This window comes from Diospyros lotus, unplaced genomic scaffold, assembly GCF_014633365.1.
Source record: "Diospyros lotus cultivar Yz01 unplaced genomic scaffold, ASM1463336v1 superscaf1, whole genome shotgun sequence".
In the NCBI taxonomy this organism is placed as follows: Eukaryota; Viridiplantae; Streptophyta; class Magnoliopsida; order Ericales; family Ebenaceae; genus Diospyros; species Diospyros lotus.
Genome location: NW_026267104.1, coordinates 3622294 through 3647314, shown reverse-complemented (window position 1 = coordinate 3647314; position 25021 = coordinate 3622294). Strand labels below are relative to the sequence as shown.

The 25021-nt window shown below is 34.9% G+C and overlaps 3 protein-coding genes across 4 annotated transcripts; 2 read left to right on the top strand and 1 right to left on the bottom strand.

The window, feature by feature from the left end:
• The first annotated feature begins 3918 nt into the window (after window positions 1–3918).
• On the top strand, window positions 3919–6223 carry LOC127792763 (transcription factor TCP8-like). Of its 2 annotated transcripts, none has more exons than XM_052323336.1 (2): window positions 3919–5705; window positions 5830–6223. In XM_052323336.1, exon 1 carries the CDS (start codon window positions 4332–4334, stop codon window positions 5697–5699), a length of 1368 nt encoding a protein of 455 aa, XP_052179296.1. In that variant the 5' UTR covers window positions 3919–4331; the 3' UTR covers window positions 5700–5705; window positions 5830–6223. The 2 variants fall into 2 exon arrangements, with proteins under 2 accessions (XP_052179296.1, XP_052179295.1); XM_052323335.1 differs by having other exon boundaries at window positions 3920–5709.
• A 3045-nt stretch (window positions 6224–9268) lies between these two features.
• LOC127793060 (uncharacterized) lies at window positions 9269–12153 on the top strand. The gene is made up of 2 exons (XM_052323827.1): window positions 9269–9432; window positions 11615–12153. Exons 1-2 carry the CDS (start codon window positions 9347–9349, stop codon window positions 11718–11720), a joined length of 192 nt encoding a protein of 63 aa, XP_052179787.1. The 5' UTR covers window positions 9269–9346; the 3' UTR covers window positions 11721–12153.
• A 705-nt stretch (window positions 12154–12858) lies between these two features.
• LOC127793059 (probable magnesium transporter NIPA4) lies at window positions 12859–22129 on the bottom strand. The gene is made up of 9 exons (XM_052323826.1): window positions 21570–22129; window positions 20288–20344; window positions 17208–17298; window positions 16974–17134; window positions 16511–16638; window positions 16274–16411; window positions 14955–15047; window positions 13693–13798; window positions 12859–13465 (listed from the first exon to the last, which is right to left on the bottom strand). Exons 1-9 carry the CDS (start codon window positions 21739–21741, stop codon window positions 13356–13358), a joined length of 1056 nt encoding a protein of 351 aa, XP_052179786.1. The 5' UTR covers window positions 21742–22129; the 3' UTR covers window positions 12859–13355.
• Window positions 22130–25021: the final 2892 nt, after the last annotated feature.

Below are 25021 nucleotides of genomic sequence, written 5' to 3'. Positions count from 1 at the left end.
TTAATCGATTAATAAAATTAGTTAAGAACTGAAAGCAAGATATAATAAATATACATTACTTAAGTGGTTAGGTCAGGTGAATATTTTTTCTTTTTTGCTAAATAGTTTTCAATCTTTATCAAATTTCATTGTTACCCTTTTATCTCTTCTGCGTATCATTTTATTATTATCTAAGAAAAATGAAGTTAGAACTAATAATGAGCATTCGATTAATTCAATTATTGAATCAATCGAAATGCTAAAATCAAATAGACTAAAGTTGTATAAAAAATTAAATTGAATTGATCGAGTAAACTAAAAAATTGAATAAATCAAAAATTAAAAAGATCAAACAAATACAAAAGAAACCAAACTGATTGAAAAAAAAAATTAAAAAAATACAAAAAAATCGAACTGAACAAATTAAAAAAAATCCAAAAAAACCAAACAAAAAAGGAAAAAAATCAAAAATTTCGATCATTCAATTATTTTGAAAACTAAATCAAATCGAAATAACAAAAATTATCAAATTTGATAATCAAACTGAATTGACTCTTAGATAAAATCAAACTGAATAGATATTGTCAATTTATTTAATTTAATTATTTCAATTAAATTGAATTTTTGCCCACCCTAATTTAGAATAAAAGACTTTTTGTCATACACAATGTGGATACCTCATCACATAAATGCATGAATATATATAGTATAGATATAACTACCCCATTAGACAACAATAGAATGGCTTTACCCGGTTAAATCATAGTCTTAAAAATGTTTTTTTTTTTTCTCAATTAATGAAGGGAAATAAATCTAGTTGGATAGGAAAGTAAATATGGGGAATTGAAAAGGGCAAAAGGGGGAAGCAGATGGGAACAGAAAGAAATGAGAGTCAATCCTGAAATAACGTTGAAGTAGTGGGGGACTTAAAATTAGGAGGGTACTGTCCAATAATGAACCGCCTTCTGTCTCCTTTCTGGAAGAAAGCAGTCCCGTCTGACACCCCTCTCATTGCTATTACAATTACAATACGAACGCTGTTTGATTGCCCTTAGTAAAAAATTTTGCTACTTCGGACGGATGAGATTGGAGATAGGGAAAATGACTGGCAATGGGAGAGTCTCCATCATGGGTGCATGAACAATAATTCCACTGTGGTTACTGTCCTTGCCTGTCACGCACCACACTCAATTCAATCCCAATTATATTATATTATATATATATAATAACACAATTCTATTTTCATATTTACAAATATACCCACCCCTCTTGCATCATTGTGTCTCTAATATCTTATTTTAAATAAGATCATAATCCCCATTTTATTAAAAAAAATATTAAATTAATATATCGGCTATCTATTTAGACTATACTATTAAACCTTCAACACATAAGTAAAATTCTTGTTAGTCTTATTGTCGAGACTTTTCAAGTTACAATGTAAGATATCTCGAATATGAATAGTTTCTTTTGATAGTAAAAAGAAGAGTTTGACATATAACATTCTCTAAGAGGGGGTTTGTTAATTAAGATATGAGGTGAAAAAATTAAGATATGAAATGCATCTCAAATTTCTATCATTTTTAACCTGTTTGTTAAGTTTATCTGATCATTCTTAGAAAATTTATTAATGATCTCTTATCTTGATCTTTCAAGATATGCATATCTTTCATCTCCCTCAAGATAAACATATTTTGATCCTTACATATAAAAAAAAAATGATGTCTATATCTTCTAATGCATTCAAAATAATTTAACAAACAATTTAATAAAAATTTTAGAATGTTTCCCAACTTTATCTTGGTCATTCCATATCTTGGTCTGAAAATTATTTCGAATTTATCTTGGTACTCCCTTATGATACTCATCTTAACAAACGCTACACAATTGAGTAAGAGTTATAAAGGTAGCTTCATAATTAAGGGTAATTTTCTTAAGTAAAAAAACACTAAATTTTGTGTTGTTATGATATAATTTCACATGACAGATGAAATTAGTAGAGTAATAATCATGAATATGAAGATATATATAGGCATAACATGTCATGGGTAGCAAGGAGAGATTATATGGGAATATTAAATTGGCATTGCATTGTACATAATATAATGAGACAAGTTGATGATTGGAGGTGGGTTGGGTGTGGATATATTTGAATTCAATATGGTTCATGATTATCTACTCTTAATTAATAAATATAATTTAAAAGATCAACAAAGTGGGTCCAGGTGGAATTACCTGGCTGATTGGTGTTTCTTAATCACAAAAATTTTCTATTCATATAAAATTCACATAAATGGATTTGATGATTTGAGCACACCTCATGTTTGATATAGCTGGGTTTAGTTTTCAGTTTGACAAGTCTGCCCCTTCCCCACCACTATCCCAATGTATGGACATGTTTGACACGTCTAACAAGTCCTTCATATAATATTTGGCTGTAATTGATTCTTATCATAAAGTTGTATAGACATTAAAATTTGGTCAAATTTATATTTTTATTATTGTATTTTTATATTATTTTTGTATAATTATTTAAATTTTGTATTATTTTAATTATATTTATAGATTTATATTTTTAAATTAATTTAACACATATATTTTAATATTTTTTAATATGATAACTCAAATTTTTTATTATTTTAATTATCTCTAAATCTTCATTTTTAATTCAATTTAATTTATATACTTTAACATTAATGGAGTATGAAATGTAATTCATTATTTTACTTTATTTTTTATAAAAATATATGAATTTAATTAATTTAAAAATATAAGTTCATGAGTGAAATTGAAATAATAAAAAGTTTTAATTATCACAAGAAAAAATGTCAAAGTATAAAAATTAAATTGACTCAAAAATTAAGTTCAGAAATATAATCAAAATAATAAAAAGTTTGAATTATTATATAAAAAAATAAAAATAAAGGGATAAAATATAAATTTGACCTTAAAATTTAGTAGAGATATTATCAATTTTATGAATTATCTTTGTCTAAAATTAAATTAAATTAATGTAAACTTTGTTTGACCCCTTGAGCCTAACTTAACGGTCAATTGAGGGGGTTATGTTATGTTTTGTTATATTTATTTTGTATTATATTATCAAAGTAATATAAAAAAAATAAGTTTAGTAGTCAAACTTAATAAATAAAATTGTTATCTATTTTATGAAAAGGTAAAAAAAAAATATTACTTTTATTTACGTGCAATTTAATCTATTTTCTAGAAAAAAAATTATGATTTAAGGTAAAAATCATGCTTTATCCAATATTATTTTTTTCTAAATTAAAAAATGAAGGTAATTATGATATAAAATTACGAGAATTTAACAAATATCAAATAGACTGGAGAACTCCAATTTTTTCCCATAACCCCCGCATCTCACGTGGGAGGGCAATTGTGTCTTTTTAACTCGGTGAGACATGGGTGCCCAAAAAATAAAAAAATAATAAATAAAAGGAAGAAAGAGAATGAGGGGGGATGAGCTGTCATCGACTGCATTAGATGCTTTTTTATCTGATGCTTACCTTACCTTACCTGCACTGTCCATCTGCCACCCTGGACTCTCTCTTTCTTTCTTTCTTTCTATCTTTCTTTACTGCCCAGTGAGTGCCTGTGCCTGTGCCTGAGCCTACCTAATTATTCTCCCCCTTTTTTTTATTTTTTCCTCAAAATATATTTATATAAGAAATAATACTATCAATGAGACATGATGGTAATAGCACCTTTCTGGGTATCGTCAACAATGAGTCACATTATCATTAATCATAATTATATACACGATATGAGTATATTAAGCTATGCTTTTAACTATATCAGTGACGTATATATATATATACATATATACACCCAACGATTAAAATTTAGGTACCACATTCTATAATTATATACCGAGTAAGAAAAAAGGCTATCTTTAACCCTACTTTAGTAGGAGCCCAGCTGGGACTGGGAGACCCCACGAGCGGCCTCCCCTTCTGCCATTTTTCTACTTGCTTCGGTCCCCCACCTCTCTCTCTCTCTCTCTCTCTACTGCTACTGCAAATTAAGCTCTGAATTCATGAGGTTGTGAACCGAAGAAAGAAAGAAAGACAGCATTCAATCAGAAGCCCAAGGAATTGCCCCCACAAAAGCCTCCTAAACGCTCTCTCTTTCTCTCTCTCTCTCTCTCTCTCTCTCTCATAGGAACCGGCGGCGGGTGGGGGCGGGAGGGCGGGGAGGATGGGGCTGACGATGAGTTATCAGAAGAGAAGTAGGAAAAAGGGAACCCAGTAGGATCAGCTTTGATTTGAACCAACGGATACTACTACAAAAAAATTCCAGCCCAATTGAGCCCCACAAAAGTAATCCCCCACATGGAGCTTAATAAACAACCCAAGTCCACCTCCTCCGCCACCGCCACTTCACAGCCGCACCTCCTCCGCCACCAGCCTCCCGCCTCCACTTCCTCTTCTTCTTCGCCGCGTGTGCTCCTTTTTGAGGGCCGTTCTCATCAAGCCCATTTGACGCGCCCTGCTGGCGGCGGCGGTGGAGGAGCAAGTGGGTCAGCTGCGGCCTCGCCGTCTACGTCCTCCACTAGCGCTTCGACCGCTTCCGCCACGCCGCCCCACCTCGTCGACGCATCTCTCGCCATCGCCACCAGATCGGAATCCACCGACCCGACCAAGAAAAACAACCAACAGCTGGCAATTGCGACCAATCCGCCGAAGCGGTCGACGAAGGACCGACACACCAAAGTCGACGGCAGAGGGCGGCGAATCCGAATGCCGGCCACTTGCGCGGCTAGGGTTTTCCAGTTAACCAGAGAATTGGGGCACAAGTCAGACGGCGAGACAATTGAATGGCTGCTACAGCAGGCGGAGCCAGCGATTATCGCCACCACCGGCACCGGCACCATCCCGGCGAACTACTCGTCACTCAGCATATCCCTCCGGAGCAGCGGATCCACCATTTCGGCGCCGCCGTCCAAGTCGGCGCCACTCTCTTTCCACAGCGCCTTAGGGTTTCACGACGAAAGCTTCACTCACATGTTAGGGTTTCAGCATCAGCAGCCGCATCTTCTGACAGCCGATCAAATCGCCGAAGCCATGCCCGCCGTCGCCGGCGGAGACAATTCGGAGGAGAATTACGTGAGGAAGAGATTCAGAGAAGATTTGTTCAAAGACGAAACCCAGCCTCCTCGAGGCGAACCGAATTCGCCTTCAAACAAGCAATTCAAGAGCGGAAACGACAATATCCCGCCACTGCCGAAGCAACAAGAAGCTGGACCATCGTCGAGTACGCACCGGAGTATGATGCCGGCGGCGGCTATGTGGGCGGTGGCACCGGGACCTAGCGGCGGCGGCGCCGGCAGCACATTCTGGATGTTGCCGGCCCCAGAATCCCAGATGTGGCCTTTTGCCACCGCACCATCACCAAGCGGAACCACAGTTCAGGCGCCATTGCAGTTCATGCCGAGGTTTAACATTCCACCTGGAAACCTTGAATTTCAAGGGGGAAGAGCCATGTTAATGCAGCAACAGCAGCCATCTCAGCATCTTGGATTAGGAATTTCAGACACTAATTTGGGCATGTTGGCTGCTCTAAATGCCTTCTCGAGATCATCTGGCTTGAATCATCCATTAGAGCATCATCAAGAACAACAACAACACCACCACCACCACCACCAGCCTCAAGCTACTGATCATGGTACTGGAGATGAAGATCCAACTAGCTCTCAGTGACCAAAAGTTGGTATATATCTATTAATCCTCTATTTCTCTTTATAATAAAATTTCCTTTTTTACATTTTCCTAATCGGCATATATAGAGCTTAAGAACTAATTCTGGGTTTTAATTAATTTCCTTCTGCAGATTATGAACCTCAACTTATGATCAGTTGATCGATTTATTTCGTGGCTAATCAACACACACACACACACACACACACACACATATATATATATATAGAGAGAGAGAGAGAGAGAGAGAGAGATGGGAGGCATATAGCTCTGGTTCTAGTTAATTTTCTTGTTCATTCTTTCTCTTCTCTTTGCTTGTGGATTAAATCTCTAGTTTGTTGTGGAGAATTTGAGTTGTAATCTGTCAGCTTGGTGTGGTCCAAAGGGACTTAGAAGTGGAGATATATACATATAGAGAGAGAGAGAGAGATTATAGGAGGATGATATACATTGATTTGAGTTCTAGTACTGTAAATTTGCTGCTTTTATCCACATTAGAAAATGATAGCCAGCAAAACAAAACAAAAGGGAAATAGTTTTTTTTTTCTTTTTCTTTTTTCAATTATAAGTCTTTCTCCCTCTCTGCTAAGGCAGTAAACCAAATATTTATTGAAAACGGTTCCCATTAGGGCAGACTTTTGGGGAAAAGAGTGAGAATGTTCTTACAGTAACTCGTGTGTTGGACTTGGAGGAATAGGAATCCAGTTAACGAATGCACTTCTAATCCCACTGTCAGTCGCTCAGCCTCGGCCTTAACAATTTATATTCACATTTACATTATATATATATATTCCTTAATTTCATCTCATCTGGGTTACAATATTAGCTTGAGATTTGTCCTGATTATATATTTATACTAGAAAGAGATTTAAGTATATTACTTGGTTTAAGAATATAAGGGTGCATGTGATTTGATAATTTTGAATAAGAATTTATGATGTTATAGATGTATCAAAGTACTCACTCAATCTAATATCACATTAAGTGTGCGAGAAAAATAAAAGTTTTTTTTATAACTAACTTACGTCATATTAAAATATGAATTTTTAACTGATTCAGAAGAACTTTTCTAACCGAAAAGAGTAGGTTCAAATTTAACTGTCGATGGATGCATGTTTGTCGAATAAATAAGCATAAATATCCCTCAACTACATCGATTAAGTTAACCTAGCTAGTCCATCCAATTATACCATAATCAATGTTCTATTACTATATTTAGATGTTATTCATGCGACTTTTAATAACCTTTCATTAATTAGGTTTTAGCTAGTGATAGCATCACTAGTCCCTTTACTAATATTCTATAGTTAAAGATAAGAAAAGATGATGAGAGAGAGTCTTTTTCATGCATTTTAATTCTCATGATACGTTGAGCATCACCTCAATGGAAGAGTATTTGGAGTTAATCGAATGAAATTATTATAACTCAAATTTAAAAATTAATTTTAATTAACACTTTAAAGTGAAGACTCTCAATTAAGATATTGTGACATTAAAATAATTTGTAATAATAAAATAATAACGAGAATCATATTATATCGCAATCAAGGATTAATTTTTTATATATATATATAAACATGAGATAGATATAGAGATGGCAAAATGGGCTTGGCCCGCTAATCGGCCACACAACCCCCTCCCCCCAAACAGCCCTCGCACTCACCCTCTTTCTCGCACTCGCCCTCTGTCGCCCTCGCCCTCGCTCGCCCTCTGTCGCTCGCGCCCCTCGTTCTCAGTCTCTAGGCGGGTTGGGTGGCCCATTTGGCCCGTCTGGCCTGCGGGCTCGTGTAGAGCCGGGCTAGGGCCAGCAATCTGCTGGCCCGTTTTTAAGCGGACCGATTTGGCCCAACCACTTGGTGGCGGGTCGGGCCGCCGTTTGCCATCTCTAGGTAGATATATCAATTTTCTTTAAAAAAAAATATAGAGAATAATTTGTTGACCCACTTGAAAATATTTGATGGAGTGAAAGGGAGTGACGTGAGCTGCTCACTCCACGTCAGCATTCACACGGTGACGGCGGGGACCGAGAGCGACTTCCGTTACGGAGTTGCACGGGCGAGGCCTGCAGATCTGGTAAAATCGTGTGGGGGTATTTGCAGTGGGACCCCTGCAGATATTTCTATTGGTGGTTGGCCCCACCAAGGTTTTGAAAAATGCCAGATAGGCCCTTGCCTGCCCTAAAATACAGGTGAAACAGCCCCAAATGACATCACTTAAACCTCACTGCTATTAAAAACATGTCATCTATCTACTGAGCCATATCACTGTGCCCAGGCCCTTTTTTGGCCAATTATGTTTGTTTTGTGAAAGTTCTTCAGCTCTCCACCTAAAGTGATTGATTTGACGGCAAATGCCAGTCAATGATATTTTGCTTTGCTTTGCTTTGCAGTGATATTCACTCAAATTATTATAAGAATATTGTTAGATTTTTGCATAGGACATGATCAAACCACTCTTATATTAATCTTTATAATCACATTATTCTTAATACATTTGTTAATTATATATTTAAAAAAATAGCAATTGTATATAATAAGTTCACATAAAATATATGAAAGCAAAGTATTTTTTAATATTAATTTAGTTTTTATATATTACTACATAACTTAGCCTAAGTTCAATTTTAAATGCCGATATACGAGAAAAATTATATTAAGTGAAAAAAAATATGATGTTGGGTCTTTGGTATATAAAAGATTAAAATTTTATATTTTAATAATTAAAAATTATTATTTTAACTTCTTATCTTAAGACACAAAAAAGGAATATAAATGAGAGTAATGAAATTAAATTTAACAAAGAGAAATGAAAAAAATCAGTTTTGTCATATTTTGTGATTAAGAATAAAAAAAATATAATATTTTTTGGATTAGTAATTCTAGATTTAGGTATTTGGGATATAATTTTTTTTAAGTTAGATGTAATTTGATCTTTTCTTTATTAAGATAATTTTTAATTTAATATGTCTTTTTAATATAGACTTTTTATAACATGACACTTTCTTTATATGTTTTATGTGGCATAAATAAGAGATCTATTTTTTAATAATTAAGATATAAAATCTTAACATTTTGCGCATTACAAACTAAACATCATATTTTTTAATTATTGAGTGAGCATAATAAACTAATTAACCTATTCAAATACTGTCAAGTAGTTATCTGTATAGCGTGTCATTAGTGAAAACAGTATATTCATACATGTATTAATATTCTATCATAATAAGAATTTAAAAGTAATAATTTTTAATAATTAAAATACAAAACTAGTGTTTTATACGTCAAGAATTAAACGTCATATTTTTTAAATTATTAAGAGAATGACGTATTTATTAAGTTTTAATTAATTTATCAAATACATATCTTTTGAAAGTTATTGAATGTAAAAATATTATATTATCTGCTTCACATAACATAATATTAATTCGAAATGGACAAATCTGAGAGCGCCGCCTGCCCCTTGTCGGATAAATCTGATCCGAGTAACAGACAAAATCTGATTGAATATATTCGAAATTTATTCTCAAAAGTAATGGCGGTTTCATGTGATTAAAAAAAAAAAAAAAAACCCGGTTGGCCGCCATTCTTGATTCTTGCAGTGGTCCAGCTTCAAAAGCAATTGGGGGAGGGAGAGCGAGTTTAGGTAGAAAGATGGCGGAGCAGATGAAAGAACCGTGCAAGAAGGCGGCGTGTGACATTCAATCGTGTCTCTCCAAGAACAATTTCGACTCCCGAAAGTAAGTTCCTTTATCTCCTCCTTTCTTTTTCGTTGCTTTGCACATTATTCCTTCGCTTGCCTTGTGAAATCGCAGGTAAAGAGAAATCATTTGAAGGTAAGGGTTTCCTGTTTGCAATTGCGATCGACTTGAATTGTGGGCGTTTAGGTTTCGGAGAATTGCGAGAGCACTAAATTGACCTCTAGATTTGTTTGATGCATCTGATTTGTGTCGATTATATCCTTTTTTCCTTGTGAAATCATGTTACTTGTTAACCTCTAACCAAACATCATACTAATACTGTCTGAACCTAAAATTGACGAATTAGGGTTTGGGGGAGGTCCTTTTTCCCTGGTTACGTTTATTTGAATTATTGGGCTCCTATGGTCAATGATTCGCTAACAATTAATAGGTACTGTTGGGAATGTGAGATGGAAAGAATATTTCTATATATTGTCTCTAATAATGCTTTCACCAGGGCAATATTTTACACATTTCTGTCTTATCGTTCTGGTTTTGTTTATGTGATAACCTGTTTGCAGTTTTGTTAATGTAATCTGGTTTTATTTCTCACATATTTTCTTTTTGGTTTTCCACAATAGCAGCCTAGCAGTTGCTTCAAATTGCCCAAAGGAAATTAGCTTCAGGGTCTAATTTTTTTGGTGCTTGCCCATGAATCGACCACTCAAAACAGTAATTTGATTGTCTTGCATGCTTAGGTTGGCTTGAATTGCGAGTTTCCTGCACGAGCATTGGTATATATCTCTTTCTTCGGAGTGCACAAGTTGAAGTAGATCTTCATAAGTGCTCAGTCTCTAATACTAATTAACTTCATGCTTAATTCATTTGCAACAATATATAATAGTCCTTTTTATTGTTGGGTATGTGTTTGAAGCACAGTTGTAGATAGAACGGTTTTGGCCTAGATTAACTTTTTTTTTTTTTTTACCTTGACAGTAAGATGTATTATCGTCTTATAAGAGCAACTTTATAACCCCATCTAGTGGGATTACCGCTTGTGAGTGTTGGTGTAGTACAACCACTTTATGCAAATTTCTCTACTTATTTTCTTTTTTATTTGATTCATATTTATCATTTTCATGGAAATGATTGTTCTGAAGGAAAACCGCTCTCAATTTGCATGTGGTCAATTGTGCAAGAAATGTGCTGATTGACAAAAGGTGGAATGAAGACCCATCAATTAGCTGCTAATAGTATCTATCGAAGCTTTTCTCATTTGTTTCGCTTTTCCCATCTGAAAAAGAATAAATAGAAAGCGAAAGGGTATTTAAAGAAATAGTGGGACCTGTCATCATTTAGATCATGGAAGTTAAGTATTGTTCTAGGTGCCTTTATGATGTGTAGTTGTCTGTACAAGCATTGGGGATTTGCTAATTTCATGATTAACAAACATGTGAAAGGGAATGGCTGAGGACAAGCTCACAGTTGCTTCCTGTTTATACTCTAGTGAGAGGAGATGAATGGGATTCCCTTTGCTGGTTGTGGGTCAGTTACCCAACTTGACTCTGGAATATAGCCCAAGCCCTTTACCTAGAGATATTTTGCTTCAGCAACTGTTTTATTTTCCTCAATTCCTACACTAATGCCTGCACTGTGCAGCTGCAGTCACAATCCTATTGGACTAACCATTATCATACAAGTGGAGAAGAGCTATCCATGCCCAAATTACTTTTGCTTTTCCTTTTGTTTGGGGATAGGGGATTGGAGATGACATTGACCTGCAATATTCCAACTCTAGAGTACATCATTGCCTAACCATAGTTAGCCCCACAATTTTGTAGTTCATAGTACTTGTGGTCTGCTCTGAAATTGGAGGAACTTGTGACAGCAGTGTGTTCACCATTCTATTTATTTCTTTTTTTGTCAACATTCTCTGATAGACTAGTTGAGTTAAGAGAGTCTTACTTAAAATAAGGTTATGGATAGAAACAATTAGTAAGCTAAAATTCATGCAACCAATCCTACATAATGAGATTAAGACTTGATCTGTTATTGTTGCCAGTAAGGACGATATTAGTTCTGTAAATTAGTTACTGCTCTACTTTGTGTGAAGTAAAGCGGTAGGCTAAACAGGGTTCAGTTTGATATCTACAATGTGTTTAACTAAGTGTTTAGATATGTCTCTGAAATTTAATCACATCAACCTTACAATGACTCATTATAACATTTTGAAATCTTGTAGGTGCCTTAAAGTGATTGAAATGCTTCAGTCATGCTGCGAGAGGTGTAATTATAACTCAACGCATTGTGCTTCTTTGTCTGGTCTTCTAAAGCAAAAGCCCAAGTAAGAGTTGAACAACAACCATGTTCTGCCCCAAGGTGGACGTACCGTCTTTTTGCATTTTTGGGTCTTCTTTGGGGCCACCCAGAATCTAAACTCAAAAGATAAAAGGAATAAGTGGTAGTTGCCAGAACGTTATGATTCAAAGCTGGGTTTGGCTGTAGAAAGTTGAGCCTCCACCACAAATAGTAACAAGGCACCATAATGGGAGGGAGAAGGAAGAGAGATTTCAGGTACATTTGCCTAAAGATGATATTGTAGAATTATTTAAAAAAAAAAGAAAAGATAGTTCATGTTTCAATAACACAATGATATATACATCAAAAGTTGTGGCTTATGGGTGTTTTTACTTTGATTTGAACTCAGTTGCAGTTATTTGCTTATGTAAAGTAACAGGCATGAATGTATCTTCTTCATATTTTCCCCTTTTTTTCTTCACAGTTTACTTTTTTTGTGACTCGATTGTTCCAAAGAATTAAGGTTTTTCAAATGTTTTTGAATTACAGACCTAAAGCCAATTTAGATTTCTTCAAGTCAGACCCTACTTTTAGTTTTGCATTTGTTTGTAAAATATTTTTCATGTGATATATAAAGTGAAATTATATATTTTATACATTTTTAGAAAAATGTTTATAGTTAAAAACATACATTGAACATATTAAAAAATTTAATAATGTGGTGTGAGTACTAGCCTGATTTGCTTATTGAGAAAAGAATATTAGCGTAATCTCTTGCCAGAATAATAAAGCTTTTTATTTTGAGTTTTATCAAAATATTTTTTCTATTCTATTTTGATTTAAAATATTTTATAACTAACCAAACAGAGAGAGCTTTATGAAAAGAAATGGGAGAAAAACAGGAGGTACGTTACAAGACTGAGTTTTAGTTTAAGATGGTGCAACATTTATATCCATATATTCATAACAATAAAATTAATTTCAGTGGACATAATAGTTGAAAATTATATAATACTCTTTACATTATACAAAAATACTTTTGACACCCATATATATATATATATATTTGTATTGCCAGGTACCTTAAAAACATGAAATAATTTCTCATCCCAAAACAAACGAGGCTGAACAATAAAATACACGATTAACCAATACAGTCAAACCATGGCCAAGAGAAGACCCAAAAAAAAAAAAAAAAATGATTGCCATTCCGCTTAAATTTTTAGGAGGAGACGAGATTTGATGGTGAAGGGCAATAAATGTTACAAGTACTGAGAAGCATTGATAAATGACCTACACACTTTCCTCCTAATGGCAAGGTCTTCGATTCAATGGAGATAATTACATTGTAAGCTTCAAAAATAACTGTGGAAAGTGAAGAAAAACAACTGACCTTTTACGAGACTTGTCCCTCCCTTGCACCACCCCAGGAGTCCGGGGTTTGACGTTGTATCTCAAGGCAAAGGCACCCCTCACGTCACGCGTTCCGTACAAAAAAAGGGGGGAAAGAATGAATAAAATAGAAACATCCCTTCCCCAACGCAAGCATTTGGGGCTGCACGATTCCAATGCCTTTCTTTGTAAGAAATACAATTTTCACATATACTCCATGTCCCTTCCCCAAGAGAAGCATTTACCAGTTTCGCCGGAATAGCAGGATACTACCCATACCCTACCCCCCCCCCCTAAGTCAATCTCAATGAATCCTGCCGCTTCAGAGGAATGCTTTCCATTACAAGGCCGTCCTCCTCGTCTGTTTGCTTGAGGAATCGCACGGATGGAGATGTTGACAAACCTGCATTATTACGATTGCCAACGCTATTAATCCAACTGTTCAGAGAAACTTGTGAACATTTCCAAGCAGGAAAACACCAGAACAAAAGGTTTGTGCTTGTGTAAATTATATCCTCCTCCATTTGGAAAGAAATGTAAGTCAAAGCTAGCCGGCCTTCACCATTCACTTGCTGTTGCAATATCACAATTTTATAACAAACATACAAGAGAGAGTAAATGAGAGCGTACCGTCAGTCATGTCCTTTGTTTTGTGAAGGAGAAAGGTTCCCGAGAGGATTGTCACAAACCCACACATTTCTGTTACAATCTGGGTTGGATTCTGCCTATCCCAATCCTAGTATACAAAGAGACAAACTCAAAAACTTGAGCAGAACAGTCAAAACTTTTCATAAAGCAAATGCCTGAAATGCATATCAATCAGCAGTGTAATGGAAAATTGAAACAAGCAGCTAAACCAAAATCATTTCTTTACAAAATTCTACTACCCAAATCCAAAGATAGAAATGATGCACTCCTGTTTTTCTATTTTGTTTTTATTTTGTTTCTTTTTTCTTAGTCCTTAACCCCTTTTACAGATAACATTTTCAGACAAGCCTACCCAACCATGAATGCTTTTTTGAAAAGCTCATTCAAGTCCATTCAACTTATCAATGCTGTTTTTTTTTTTTTGGGGGGTGGGGGGGGGGGGGGGGGGGGCGGGGGGGGGGGATCAACAACTTATCAATGCTTTGCTCTCTTCTTTTTCAAGCAAATATACATCTGAATTAAAAAGGTATTAAGGTATTCCCATCCATGGACATTATATTTTGGGTTCTTTCCAGGATATATTTCTTCTAGTAACTCTTGTCAAAGGATAATATATTGAAGATGTCCTGCCTGCCATGAGATAAGAGTAGAACAAATATTCATTTTACTTTTTCCAGACCAACCTAATTCCTACTCCTTTTCTAAAAAGGCAGGTACCATGACCCAGCACCTTCCAGGACCCCTATCATGAGAGCTCTGGTAGCAGTAGTTTGTCACCAGATGAGTAAGAATTCATGTACAGGAAACAAGATGAGAAGCAACTGCTATGCACCAGGTTAGAATGCAACATTTCTTATAAAATACCTACTCAAAAAACGCGAAACAGTTTATTTGGGGCCCCACTCATCCTCTTTTTCTCTTTGAAATTTATATCCAATATTCATCTAAATTTATAGGAGGCATGAAGAAAATTCAAATGGGGTTCCCCATGATGTATTCTCCAACATAAACTTTCCCATAATAAGATGGTTCTCCTCCTCAAAACTACTCCTTGAAACTTTTATTGAAGCTGCAAAATTTTACTTTTCATCCCTTTCCAGAAGAGTTGTTTTCTTTGCCAGATATTTTAATCAGGGGGAATCAACTCCTCGTGATGGTTCTACCATAGCAGTTTCCCAGATAACAAATATTATCGAGTGAGAATGCTTGTTAATTAGTTCATCTGCATATCTGCATAGAATTACCTTAAACATGATTACACTTGCCAAAATAGTAAGCGATGTGAACATGACATAGTATATAGGAGATACAACAGCTGTGTTGAATGTGTCAAGCGCCTGCACTCAAAGTAAAGCAATGAAAGGAAAACATGAAAAAAATTAGTATATACATAAACTAACAGCAAAAATGAACTAAAAAAATAAGGAAAAAAGAAACTAATGGAAGGGAACACAAGGCCAGTTAAGTCAAATGACTATCCATAACTAGTATAACAAACAGTTAAAAATACTAAAAAATTTAAGCCGCTTCTTGTGAAAGGAATCTATATTGTCAGATCACATGCTAGCCATGCTGCTCATTTAAAAGTAATCCAGCAATTATACTCAAAGAATTAATTAAGAATTAAATTATGTGTACACAGAAGAGATCACAAGTTCTTAAAGAAACCAGAAGAAGAAGAAGAAATAGGGTCATGCCCCACACATATCATTGCTATGTGCATTTTGCTCAGTAATTCTTCTTCTTCTTCTTCTGTCTGTAACTCAATTTCATAATTTCACAGTTCATCCTTCTTAGATTCCAATAAAAGCTTAGTAACTCTTGTCTATGGTGCCAAAGGTAGAGTTGCTTTCTTGTCTGAAATAAGTCATTCAAGTATCAAAGATTTCCTACTCACAATTGACAGTTCATTTACGACGCAAGTCTACCTGTCTATCCTGTACAGGTGTGTAAAAGCAAACAGTTACATGAATAACCTGTTTTACATCTCATTTAAGCAAGGAATAAGCAAATATAAACCAATTGCAGGAAGTATCCACAAAAAGTTTCACACATGAACATGGTATCAAAGCAACAGTGATTATTGAGCTGCAACCAGTAAGGTCACTGGCTGACACATAAATCTTGTATGGGATGAATCAATCATCAAAACATCAATTTCCTACAATAGCCAGACTGATCACTAGCACAAACCAATGCAATCCTGGATTATTTTCTGTGGGAGCATGTCACTTCACAGAAGCTTATTGGATATTGGACCTAACCCAACCCACTCATATTTGGCTGTTGTTGTCACTGCAGCTGAAGAAACATTCAACTCAAGTTTGGACCAACTAGTTCCATCAGCGCAGAGAGAGAGAGAGAGAGAGAGAGAGAGAGATAACTACCAGTTTTAGAGTGTTCAAAACTAGCAAAGTTCAAGAGTTATCTTCAAAATGGCAACTGCTAACATAAAACTAATGTAAATCATAAAAATAAAGCATGTACAGAGCAGAAATTAACTGAAACCACCAAGATAAAAAATATAACAAAACTGAGGAAAAGAAAATAAAATGTGATTTACCTTATTTAAATAATTCATTTGAGTAATAATACATGTGGCAACAATAACAGTGAAGGCCCATGTTTGAGGATATATTAGTTGGTTCATTCCTGACAATGTTAGCTTCAAGGCAATTCCAAGTGCTTTGACACTCATGACCTGTCAGAGAAATACCATACAAAATAATAAGGAACTGGTGCAGGAAATGGGGATTGTAATCTCTCCAACAATTAAACCAAAAAAGGGGCCAATACATACCGACAATGAACCAACTAGAGAACAAACTCCAATATAGCACATTATATGCGTCTGACCATATTGTGGGATATAGTGAAATATAATTATGAAAACAGCTATTAGCACCAGAACTGCATATAAGAGAAAAACTACACACAAGAAAAAAAAAATTAAATCCACATTGTAACACTATAAAAAGTTAAAACGAGAGAGAGATCAGCAAAAAATCAATATAAACAGGGACTATGCTACCAAAATTTTTAATGCAGAAACTGTTACCAGAATGATGTGGTGGTAGCATTTTCAACATCTAAGCACTTTGATGACTCATATTTCAAAGTGATAAAATCCAAGTCTACCATATCATTCTTGTTAGACTTTCTGGTTAATTTTTCCATTATGCAAAGCATTACCCAATAAAAAAGATAAAAAAAAAAAAAATGTGAAGGATTAACAAGAAGACTGCAATAAAGGCAAAAGTTACCTGGCTCAGTAGCAAGGTCCCACACTTCTGTCACAGATTCGATCTCACGTTCTTGAGGAGCATGTAGAACAATGGTAGTAGAACCAACAACACACAAAGCACAACCAAGAATTCCAAAAATATGTAATTTCTCTTTTAACATGACATGTGCAAGTGCAGCACTGCAAAACAACATTATCTTTAGCAACAAATCACAGAATAAATTTAAAAATGCTGTGTAATTTTCTGGCGTGCCTGATAATAATGCTGAGCGCACCAAGAGGAGTAACCAGAATAGCTGGTGCAAATGCATAAGCAGCAAAGTTTGCAATTTCTCCAACAATCACTGTTACAAAAATGACCTTCACATTACATTTTCATAAAAACTACTGTATTTGACAATAGCAAAGAAACTATTGTACTGGATATGCAAGGAAAATAAAGTTGAATAGCATTTCAGTTCCTCGCAGGAGTTACCATAGACAGCAAAAGAAATGTGAAAGAGATTATAAATTACATTAAAAAGTCTTATATCAAATGTTGACCGAACAGAATTGGATCTCTGAAATAATGATTGCACAAATACCTAGGCACTCAAGCTTGAATGTTTAGTAGCAGAAGTTCAAAGAAAAAACAGTAAGGCAGTTTTACTCAACATTTTATGTGTTAAAAGAAGAATATCTATATCTAGCAAAAAAATAACGAAATTAATAATATTCATTCCTTTACTAAACAAGTTTGAACTAATTGAATACTTAATCTTCAATCTTCATATAATAATAGATGCTCCAAACATGAAAATTTTGCGGTTTACAGATTAACAAATGAGAGCATGCCTTTTTCTCAACAATAAAGTTGCTCCTTTATTACTGGTTACAGGTTCTAAGTTGTAGAAACAGCCTCTTCACAAAACAAGGATAAAGTTATGTAGAAACATGGCCCTCTCCCAACTGTTGCAAAGTGAGTTGTAGAAAATATTTCCAATGAGTAACCCAAATTTCCTAGATGCAAGCAAAGTACTATAAAATTTTTCTCGTATATTTTATTTCTTACAGAGAGGTCTTTCCTTGGCATGTGAAAAATCTCATGTTCTTATATAAAGAGGAGCTCGAGTGAGCAAGATAAAGAAAAACTGAAAAAGTCACCTTTGTTAGTCCACCTACTTTGACGTGAATCATCTGGAGTCAAAACTATAGGTCCCTTCCAAGCTGTGATTACAAAATAGGCTTTTCTATATTTTATATAACTGGTTATCAATGTTGATGAACTTTGATGTCAAATCTTGGATTTTGTACAAACTCTTTGAGTTCATGTACAGAGGATCTAGTACCTGGTTAATCTTATTTTTTGGTACATGGACGGTAGCCCCTAGGTACCTTTCTAGTCTTATAAAAAAGTATATATTTGCTGAATAACAATGGTTCAGCTGACAACCTGAAGAAATAAGGTCATGGTGACTACAGATTCTTATTATAAAAAAAATAAAAATTCTTGAACAAATTAACAAACAATTGCAATAAGAAAAATTGCACTATCCACGATTTTAAGAAAATTTATCAACGAAAACCTTAAACAAGTTCTACAAAGTGGGTATGATTGAAACTACCCAAATGTTGCTGTCAATTTAGGAATTAAAAGAAGTTTTATGAACTTGCAGTTTGTTAGATTATTAAGGATAAATCACACCCAGATCCCCTGAGGTTTGGAATTAGTATTGGGAGTATACTTCTCACTTTTCAAAAATTACACTACCTCCCTCTACTCTACTGTTCAAACATTATATCAGATCATCCCTTGAGGTTATATTTACGTTACACGGGGTACCCCTGAAGTTTTATTAAATTACACAGATATCTTAACAAATATTTGACTGAGAAGAGCTCAGTTTAATTTCCAAAATGTGGGAGGTACATGTTCTATTTAGTGAAACCTCAGGTGCCAAGTGTAATTTACCCAAGTATTAAACATCAACTCACAAAAGCTTAAAAAAATTAGAAAAATGAGTGATTTGATCTTTTATATTATTATTTTTCCTCCCAACACACCCTATCACGTGTGGCCAAATTTAGTGCATAATTTGAATATTGTTAATGGATGAGGGTTGAACTTAGGACCTTTACCTAGTAAGATATTAATTTGTTAATTACCAATTCATCTAAAAGTTAAAATACTAGAGACAGTGGTAATTTTAGGTTTTATATTATTATATTTTCTCTCAACACAGTTTTAATGCAATTTGTCTTTCCTATTAAATATCCACCATTCATCCATATGAAGAAGCAACAACCAAGTCCTCGAATTATTCTTGTGCCCCCCAATAGACAACCACATTAAGCTTCAACAATTTCATTGCCATAATAAGTCCTCAAGGATGAATTCAAGTTTCAATCAGCAGACAGAGACTTTTCCTTCAGCTTGTAGGAGGTCGTTAGGTGTAAGAAAGTAGTTACCTTTCAACAAAACCTTTCTTGGTATGCGGGTTTGGAGGTTACTTCCTGGGATAATTATAGGTGAAGGAGGGTTATTGAGTTAGATATGGTACTTTTGTGTGGTTGGACAGGAAACATTAAAGGCCATTTTTGATATTTGGAGGGGCATTACATGTCTTTGGGTGATTTTGTTAAGGACATTAAATGTGGAGAATGGAGTTCAAATTTATTTTGGCTACATAGATAGTGTGGATGTAGACCCCACCCAATTGGAATTAAGATGCATTACAGTTGTTATTGTAGTCGGTGTGAACATAGGCCAGCAGGTGCTGTTTTCCTTGACCTTTCTGGGTTAGCGACAGAAAATGCTTTCATTAGCGAGTGCGCCTAGTTATCTGCTAATGGCATTACCTGATCTCCAGAGTTAAGGCAGAATCTTTAAAAATAGGAGATTGACTTTTTCATAGCTTCTTTAGAATTTCTTCAAAATTGGAGATTTCAGGGTAAAGGGAGGATAGAACAACATGATGCACTTCAGGACAGCGGACCTTTACAGCATAACCCATAAAACGAATTATCCCTCCATCTCTGCACTAGGCATGTCCTACAACCACACGTAGCTATGCGTATTCAAATAAGCAAGTACGCAACAAAATACAAATCACGAACCAATTTTTAGGGAACTACAAGAAAAATAAAGAACTCAATTACCATAAAAAATCTAGCAATGATCTTGAGAATATATAAATACAACTACTTCTTATCGAGCTTCAATCCCACTACGTGGGGTTGGCTACATCAATTCTAGCTCACCGGTCATTTCTATCTATGACTTTATCTTTTGTAAGACCCTTATAACTCATCTTAACAATTTATGAATAACAAAGACAAATTATATAAACTTACTTGTTATCATGCCCACCCACCACAATGGTTCATATAAGTATGAGTAACCTCCAGCACCTGCCAAAATAATTGGTGAATATTTCTTTAACTAAAAAATTACGTGCTAGGTAAGTTGGAAAATAATTGTGGTAAATTATACAAAAGTGTGTAAAATAGCAACATGATGGGTAAATGCTACTGAATGAATGATGCATAAACATTGTGGATAGGTATCATAACATATGCACATAAGAAATGCCCCTTCATGTATTCAATACGCACTTAAAGGGTACAAAAATAAATCAAAGTGAATGTCACTTGTTAAATTAATTATCTAAAGTTGACAACTTCCAAATAGATAGCACCCAGGGCAAGCAAATACAGTGTTCTAGATGTACAAATTCAAGCCATGCTAAACTCGTAAACATGTCTGCTGTTGAATCCTTCCTACTCTTAGAGTTGCATTTAACAGAAAAAGCAGTATACTACGATGAATAAAACTAGGAGCAGTATGAGGGAGAATGTGCAAGTAGAAGCTTTGTGATATTAGCAACAAGTGCCACAGACATATAAACAATTCTGTAAAAGAAATCTAGGAAATCATTACCGTTTACAAAATAAATAACTTCACAATCTAATTTACTAAGGTTGAGAGTTCCAGAAATCCAAATCCTAAAAATTGTCCCATCCCACCACCCCAAAATCATGCCACATGAGACCCAGAGAGAGAGAGAGGCGCCATTCTAAGACAGCTACAGCTAGAAACATAAAACTCCTGGATCTGAATAATATATACAAGAAAGCTGGTTGCAATTCAGAAAGCATGTAATCAGGTCACTCATTGGTTTGGTTGGGCAAATGTTCTAAATGCTGGACCTTCAGATCAGGTAATTTTTCCAATTTACTCAGTCAAAAGATATTTGTTTGTCATCCCAAAATTATGCAACTTCCAAATCAAGTCTTCCTTTGCTGCATTGTACAATTATTGTCCTTAATCTCTTGATCTACACTTAAATAGATGCTTTGGTGAAAATAAAGTGCAACCATTACCGAAAAACAAATCAGTATGGTTTGGGCAATAACATGCCAAACAGCAGTAAGAACCTACAAACCCCACAAAATTTGCACGGATATATCGGATTCACGGGAAACTACAATAACCGAAGCTGCAACATTACTTCGTTTCACTACCACACCTAAATAGAAGCCACCAAAACTGATAAAAATAAATAAATAAATCAAAATGCTGTTGCTATATCTATGAAATCGATAAGATCGAAGTGAAGAGGAGAAGGCTACAAACCTGCCCTAGTTCCAGAGGCACCGGCCTTCTTGAGGCCCTTTTTCTTGACAATGAAGCTGGCGCCGATGAAGAAGCTGGACGACAAGGCCAATACCAAGCCCTTGATGTTGTCGGAGGACATGCCCCTGTAGGAGTCCCTCCAGCTTTGAGAAGAAACCGCCTCCGCGGCCATGATTGCAGACCAAAACAATAAAACCCTAGTTCTCGCAGGTCATCCGTTCACTGTAACACTGTCACTCCTAGATCTTCTTCTTCTACACAGAAATCGAATTGAATTGGCCGTGTACGCGATTGTACGCACGCATAAACGTATGTTCGATTGAATTTCACTGCACGAACTCTGTCTTTTGTAGAGAGAGGTAGTGCTTGAAGATCTGTCAGCGGTTGCGTGCGATAGAGAGAGAGAAAGAGATAGAGCAGCTGGGAGAGTGAAGCTTCTTCTTAGCTTTGGATCGGGAGAAAGATCGAAAGGGAGAAATCGGTGGATTGTAACTGGTTTTATTGTGACCAAACTAAGGACTCTTCTCCGACTCCTACTTGGCCTTCGTTGGAAAATCCGGTTTCCAGATTCCGCCATTAGACCCGACCCGTTTTCTGCTTCTTGTTCCTTGAACTCAAATCCTTAATTATGTGGATTTTTTTTCTCTAAGTTCGGTCTAATCCTCTGCACCCCTGAGTGAGCAAAATTTGGTTAGCTGAAATAATTTAATCAAATCAATCGAAATTATTAGTTTGATTCGATTCAAGTTAAGCATCATTTTAGTTCGATTTTTATTTTTGATCATTTTAATTATTTTAATTTATTTAATTTTATTATTTCAATTACATAATTTTAATTTATTTAATTTTTCTTATTTCGAGAACCAAATCTACGGAATGCTCTCCCCTACCCTAAATGTCTTATCGTCCCTAAACTCAATAACAACACACTATATGATAACATTAAACTTATATGATTAACAAATTTGTTAATCATATAAGTTTAATGTTATCTTTTACATTAGTTCGTAAATCATTTAAAGTTGGGTAAATTATATGAAATCTTCTTATATTCAGGGTCATATATAACTTACTATTTATGCTTTTAATTGCATCAAAAGACCCCTTACACTTTTTAAATATTACAATATGCTACCGTCTGTTATTATTATATAGAATTTTGTGCAATCTATTAAGTTGATCAATGCAAAATTTTGTATTTTATTAATATATAAATATTTTTATGTAGATTGCTACATAAAATTATATATAATAATAATGAATGATGGTTGATTGCAACATTTAAAATGTGTAATGGATTTTTTTTGTGTAATGAAAAATACAAGAAGACAAGTTACGCATAATCCTTAAGTGTATTGGGATTTTATATAATTTATCCTATAAAATTTAATCTTATGTAATAAGTCTAATAATATCAAATATCATACACAATGTCATTTGATAATCCAATTTTATCCTTTTTTTTATGTGCAAACCAAAGCATATTTTCACATCATAATCTAGTCACAACAAACCAAGAAAGCATCTAATTTAAATATGACATCACATTATGATGTATAATATTTAAATAGCAAGGTAGAAGTCCAAAGTTTTGAAAATATAAGGCCGTGTTCTCTTTGTCGTTTTCGTGCCATTTTCTGTTTTCAATTTTTCAAAACACTCAAAACATGTTCTCTTTGTTATTTTTGAAAACACATTTTCGAAAACAAGTAAAAATTTTGTAAAGGAAATCCAAAACAAGAAAAACTCGTTTTGGCTGTTTTCAACCAAAACATGGGTAAAAAATGAAAACACGGAAAACAGCATTTCTTCTCACGCAGTGACAGACGCTCCCCCCCTCGAGCCCCAACCTTCATTCTCGAATCTCCTCTCTCTCTCCTCTCTTTTGTCTCTCTCTCAAACCTCTGCCAAACACTGCACCCGCCATCTCCGTTGCAGCCAGAGTCGCCGTCGACCTCGCGTGCCATCTCCGTCGCTGCCAAGGCCGCCGTCGACCTAGCCCGCCACCATCGAAAGCCGCCATCGACCCACCCTTCTCCCCCCAAATCTGGTAGACCCCATCCATTCTCTCCCTCTCCTCTCTTCTCTCCAAAACACCCAAAAATCGCAAACCCAGAAACAGAGCACCGTCTCCGCCACCGCCGTCGACCGCATCAACCACTGCCACCGCGACCACCGCCGTCGACCGCGCCCGCCACCGGCCGAGAGAGTCCCCGTCTACCCCCCACTGTCGCTCCCCTTGCATCTCGTGTCCACCATCATCGCCTCCCCTCTGTGCAAGACCCCATCCGTTCTGTGTTCTTTGTTTTGAATTCTTTTTTTATTTGATTTTTGTTTTGTTTTATTTGAATATGAATGTGTAATATGATATGTAATATATATTTTTTTATTAATTTATAATTTATTAATAATTGTTTATAATTTATTTTAAATTAAATTTATTGAATAAAATATTACAAAATGATGTTTTTCAAAATTTCAAAGCAAACGCGTTTTCTAGTTTTTTGTTTTAAGAAACAGTTTTTCAAAATGACAAAAAGAACATATTTTCAAAAATCTCAAAATAGACACTCAAAACACAAAATTGAAAATGAATTCAAAACTCAAAATTGAAAACTGAAACACGAAGAGAACACCACCTAAAAGTTTTAGATTTGAGTCCTATTATAAGTAAATTTTGACATGTATTTATATTTGTTATCAACGAGTAAAACTACGAGTACTTTAATTAATTATGTTTATGTAATTTAAATTGTTTTGATTAGAATGTACTTGTATTGAAAAGAAAAATAGGTATGACACATAGTCAAGCTTAATTTTATTCTAATTTCTATTATTATAAAAAATACAACAATTAATATTTGTTGTGTGAAAACATTGTAGCCACTATAGGGCGAGGCAAACAATTGACAAGTGTCTTCTCATAAAAATATGTAGTGGATGGCTCTAATATCTAATTGCTTGATAGGAGTATCGAATAAGTTATCGGTGTATTTTTGATAGATAATTAATCCATCTAAGAGTATATTTACATGTGTTTGGAATATAACTGTACTCATAAAAATAAGTTAGAAGGTATGTAAAGATTCATCACTAGCATATGTCATTCAATGCTTAAGTTAGTATGCGAAATAAAATATTCATCCGATAAAATTTTTAGAGGTTTCTGCCAGGTGTGCAATAAAAAAAGGATGCAATTATTGAACATAAAATAGATACATTTTATGACTATTGATAAGTTATTTATAGTATTTTTACCAAACGTCGAGGATAAACATGTACATGGTGATCGCGAGGACTAAAGTCATTGGTCAAATTTGAACGGGCTTAATATGAATCTTTATTCGAATAATAAAATGGCCAAGGAAGTCATCCGAAATAATATGAGCCTTGCAACGAGTTGTCAAAGCAGGTTCTTGGTCTCTATACGACATGCTCGGGCAATATTCTGG

Coding starts and splice junctions, on each gene's coding strand:
- LOC127792763 (XM_052323336.1), top strand. CDS start 4,332: ATGGAGCTTAATAAACAACCCAAGTCCACCTCCTCCGCCACCGCCACT.
- LOC127793060 (XM_052323827.1), top strand. CDS start 9,347: ATGGCGGAGCAGATGAAAGAACCGTGCAAGAAGGCGGCGTGTGACATT. Junction 9,433..11,614: donor AACAATTTCGACTCCCGAAA/GTAAGTTCCTTT, acceptor GAAATCTTGTAG/GTGCCTTAAAGTGATTGAAA.
- LOC127793059 (XM_052323826.1), bottom strand. CDS start 21,741: ATGGCCGCGGAGGCGGTTTCTTCTCAAAGCTGGAGGGACTCCTACAGG. Junction 20,345..21,569: donor TGCCTCTGGAACTAGGGCAG/GTTTGTAGCCTT, acceptor TTATTTTGGCAG/GTGCTGGAGGTTACTCATAC. Junction 15,048..16,273: donor AAATGAATTATTTAAATAAG/GTAAATCACATT, acceptor CTTTGAGTGCAG/GCGCTTGACACATTCAACAC.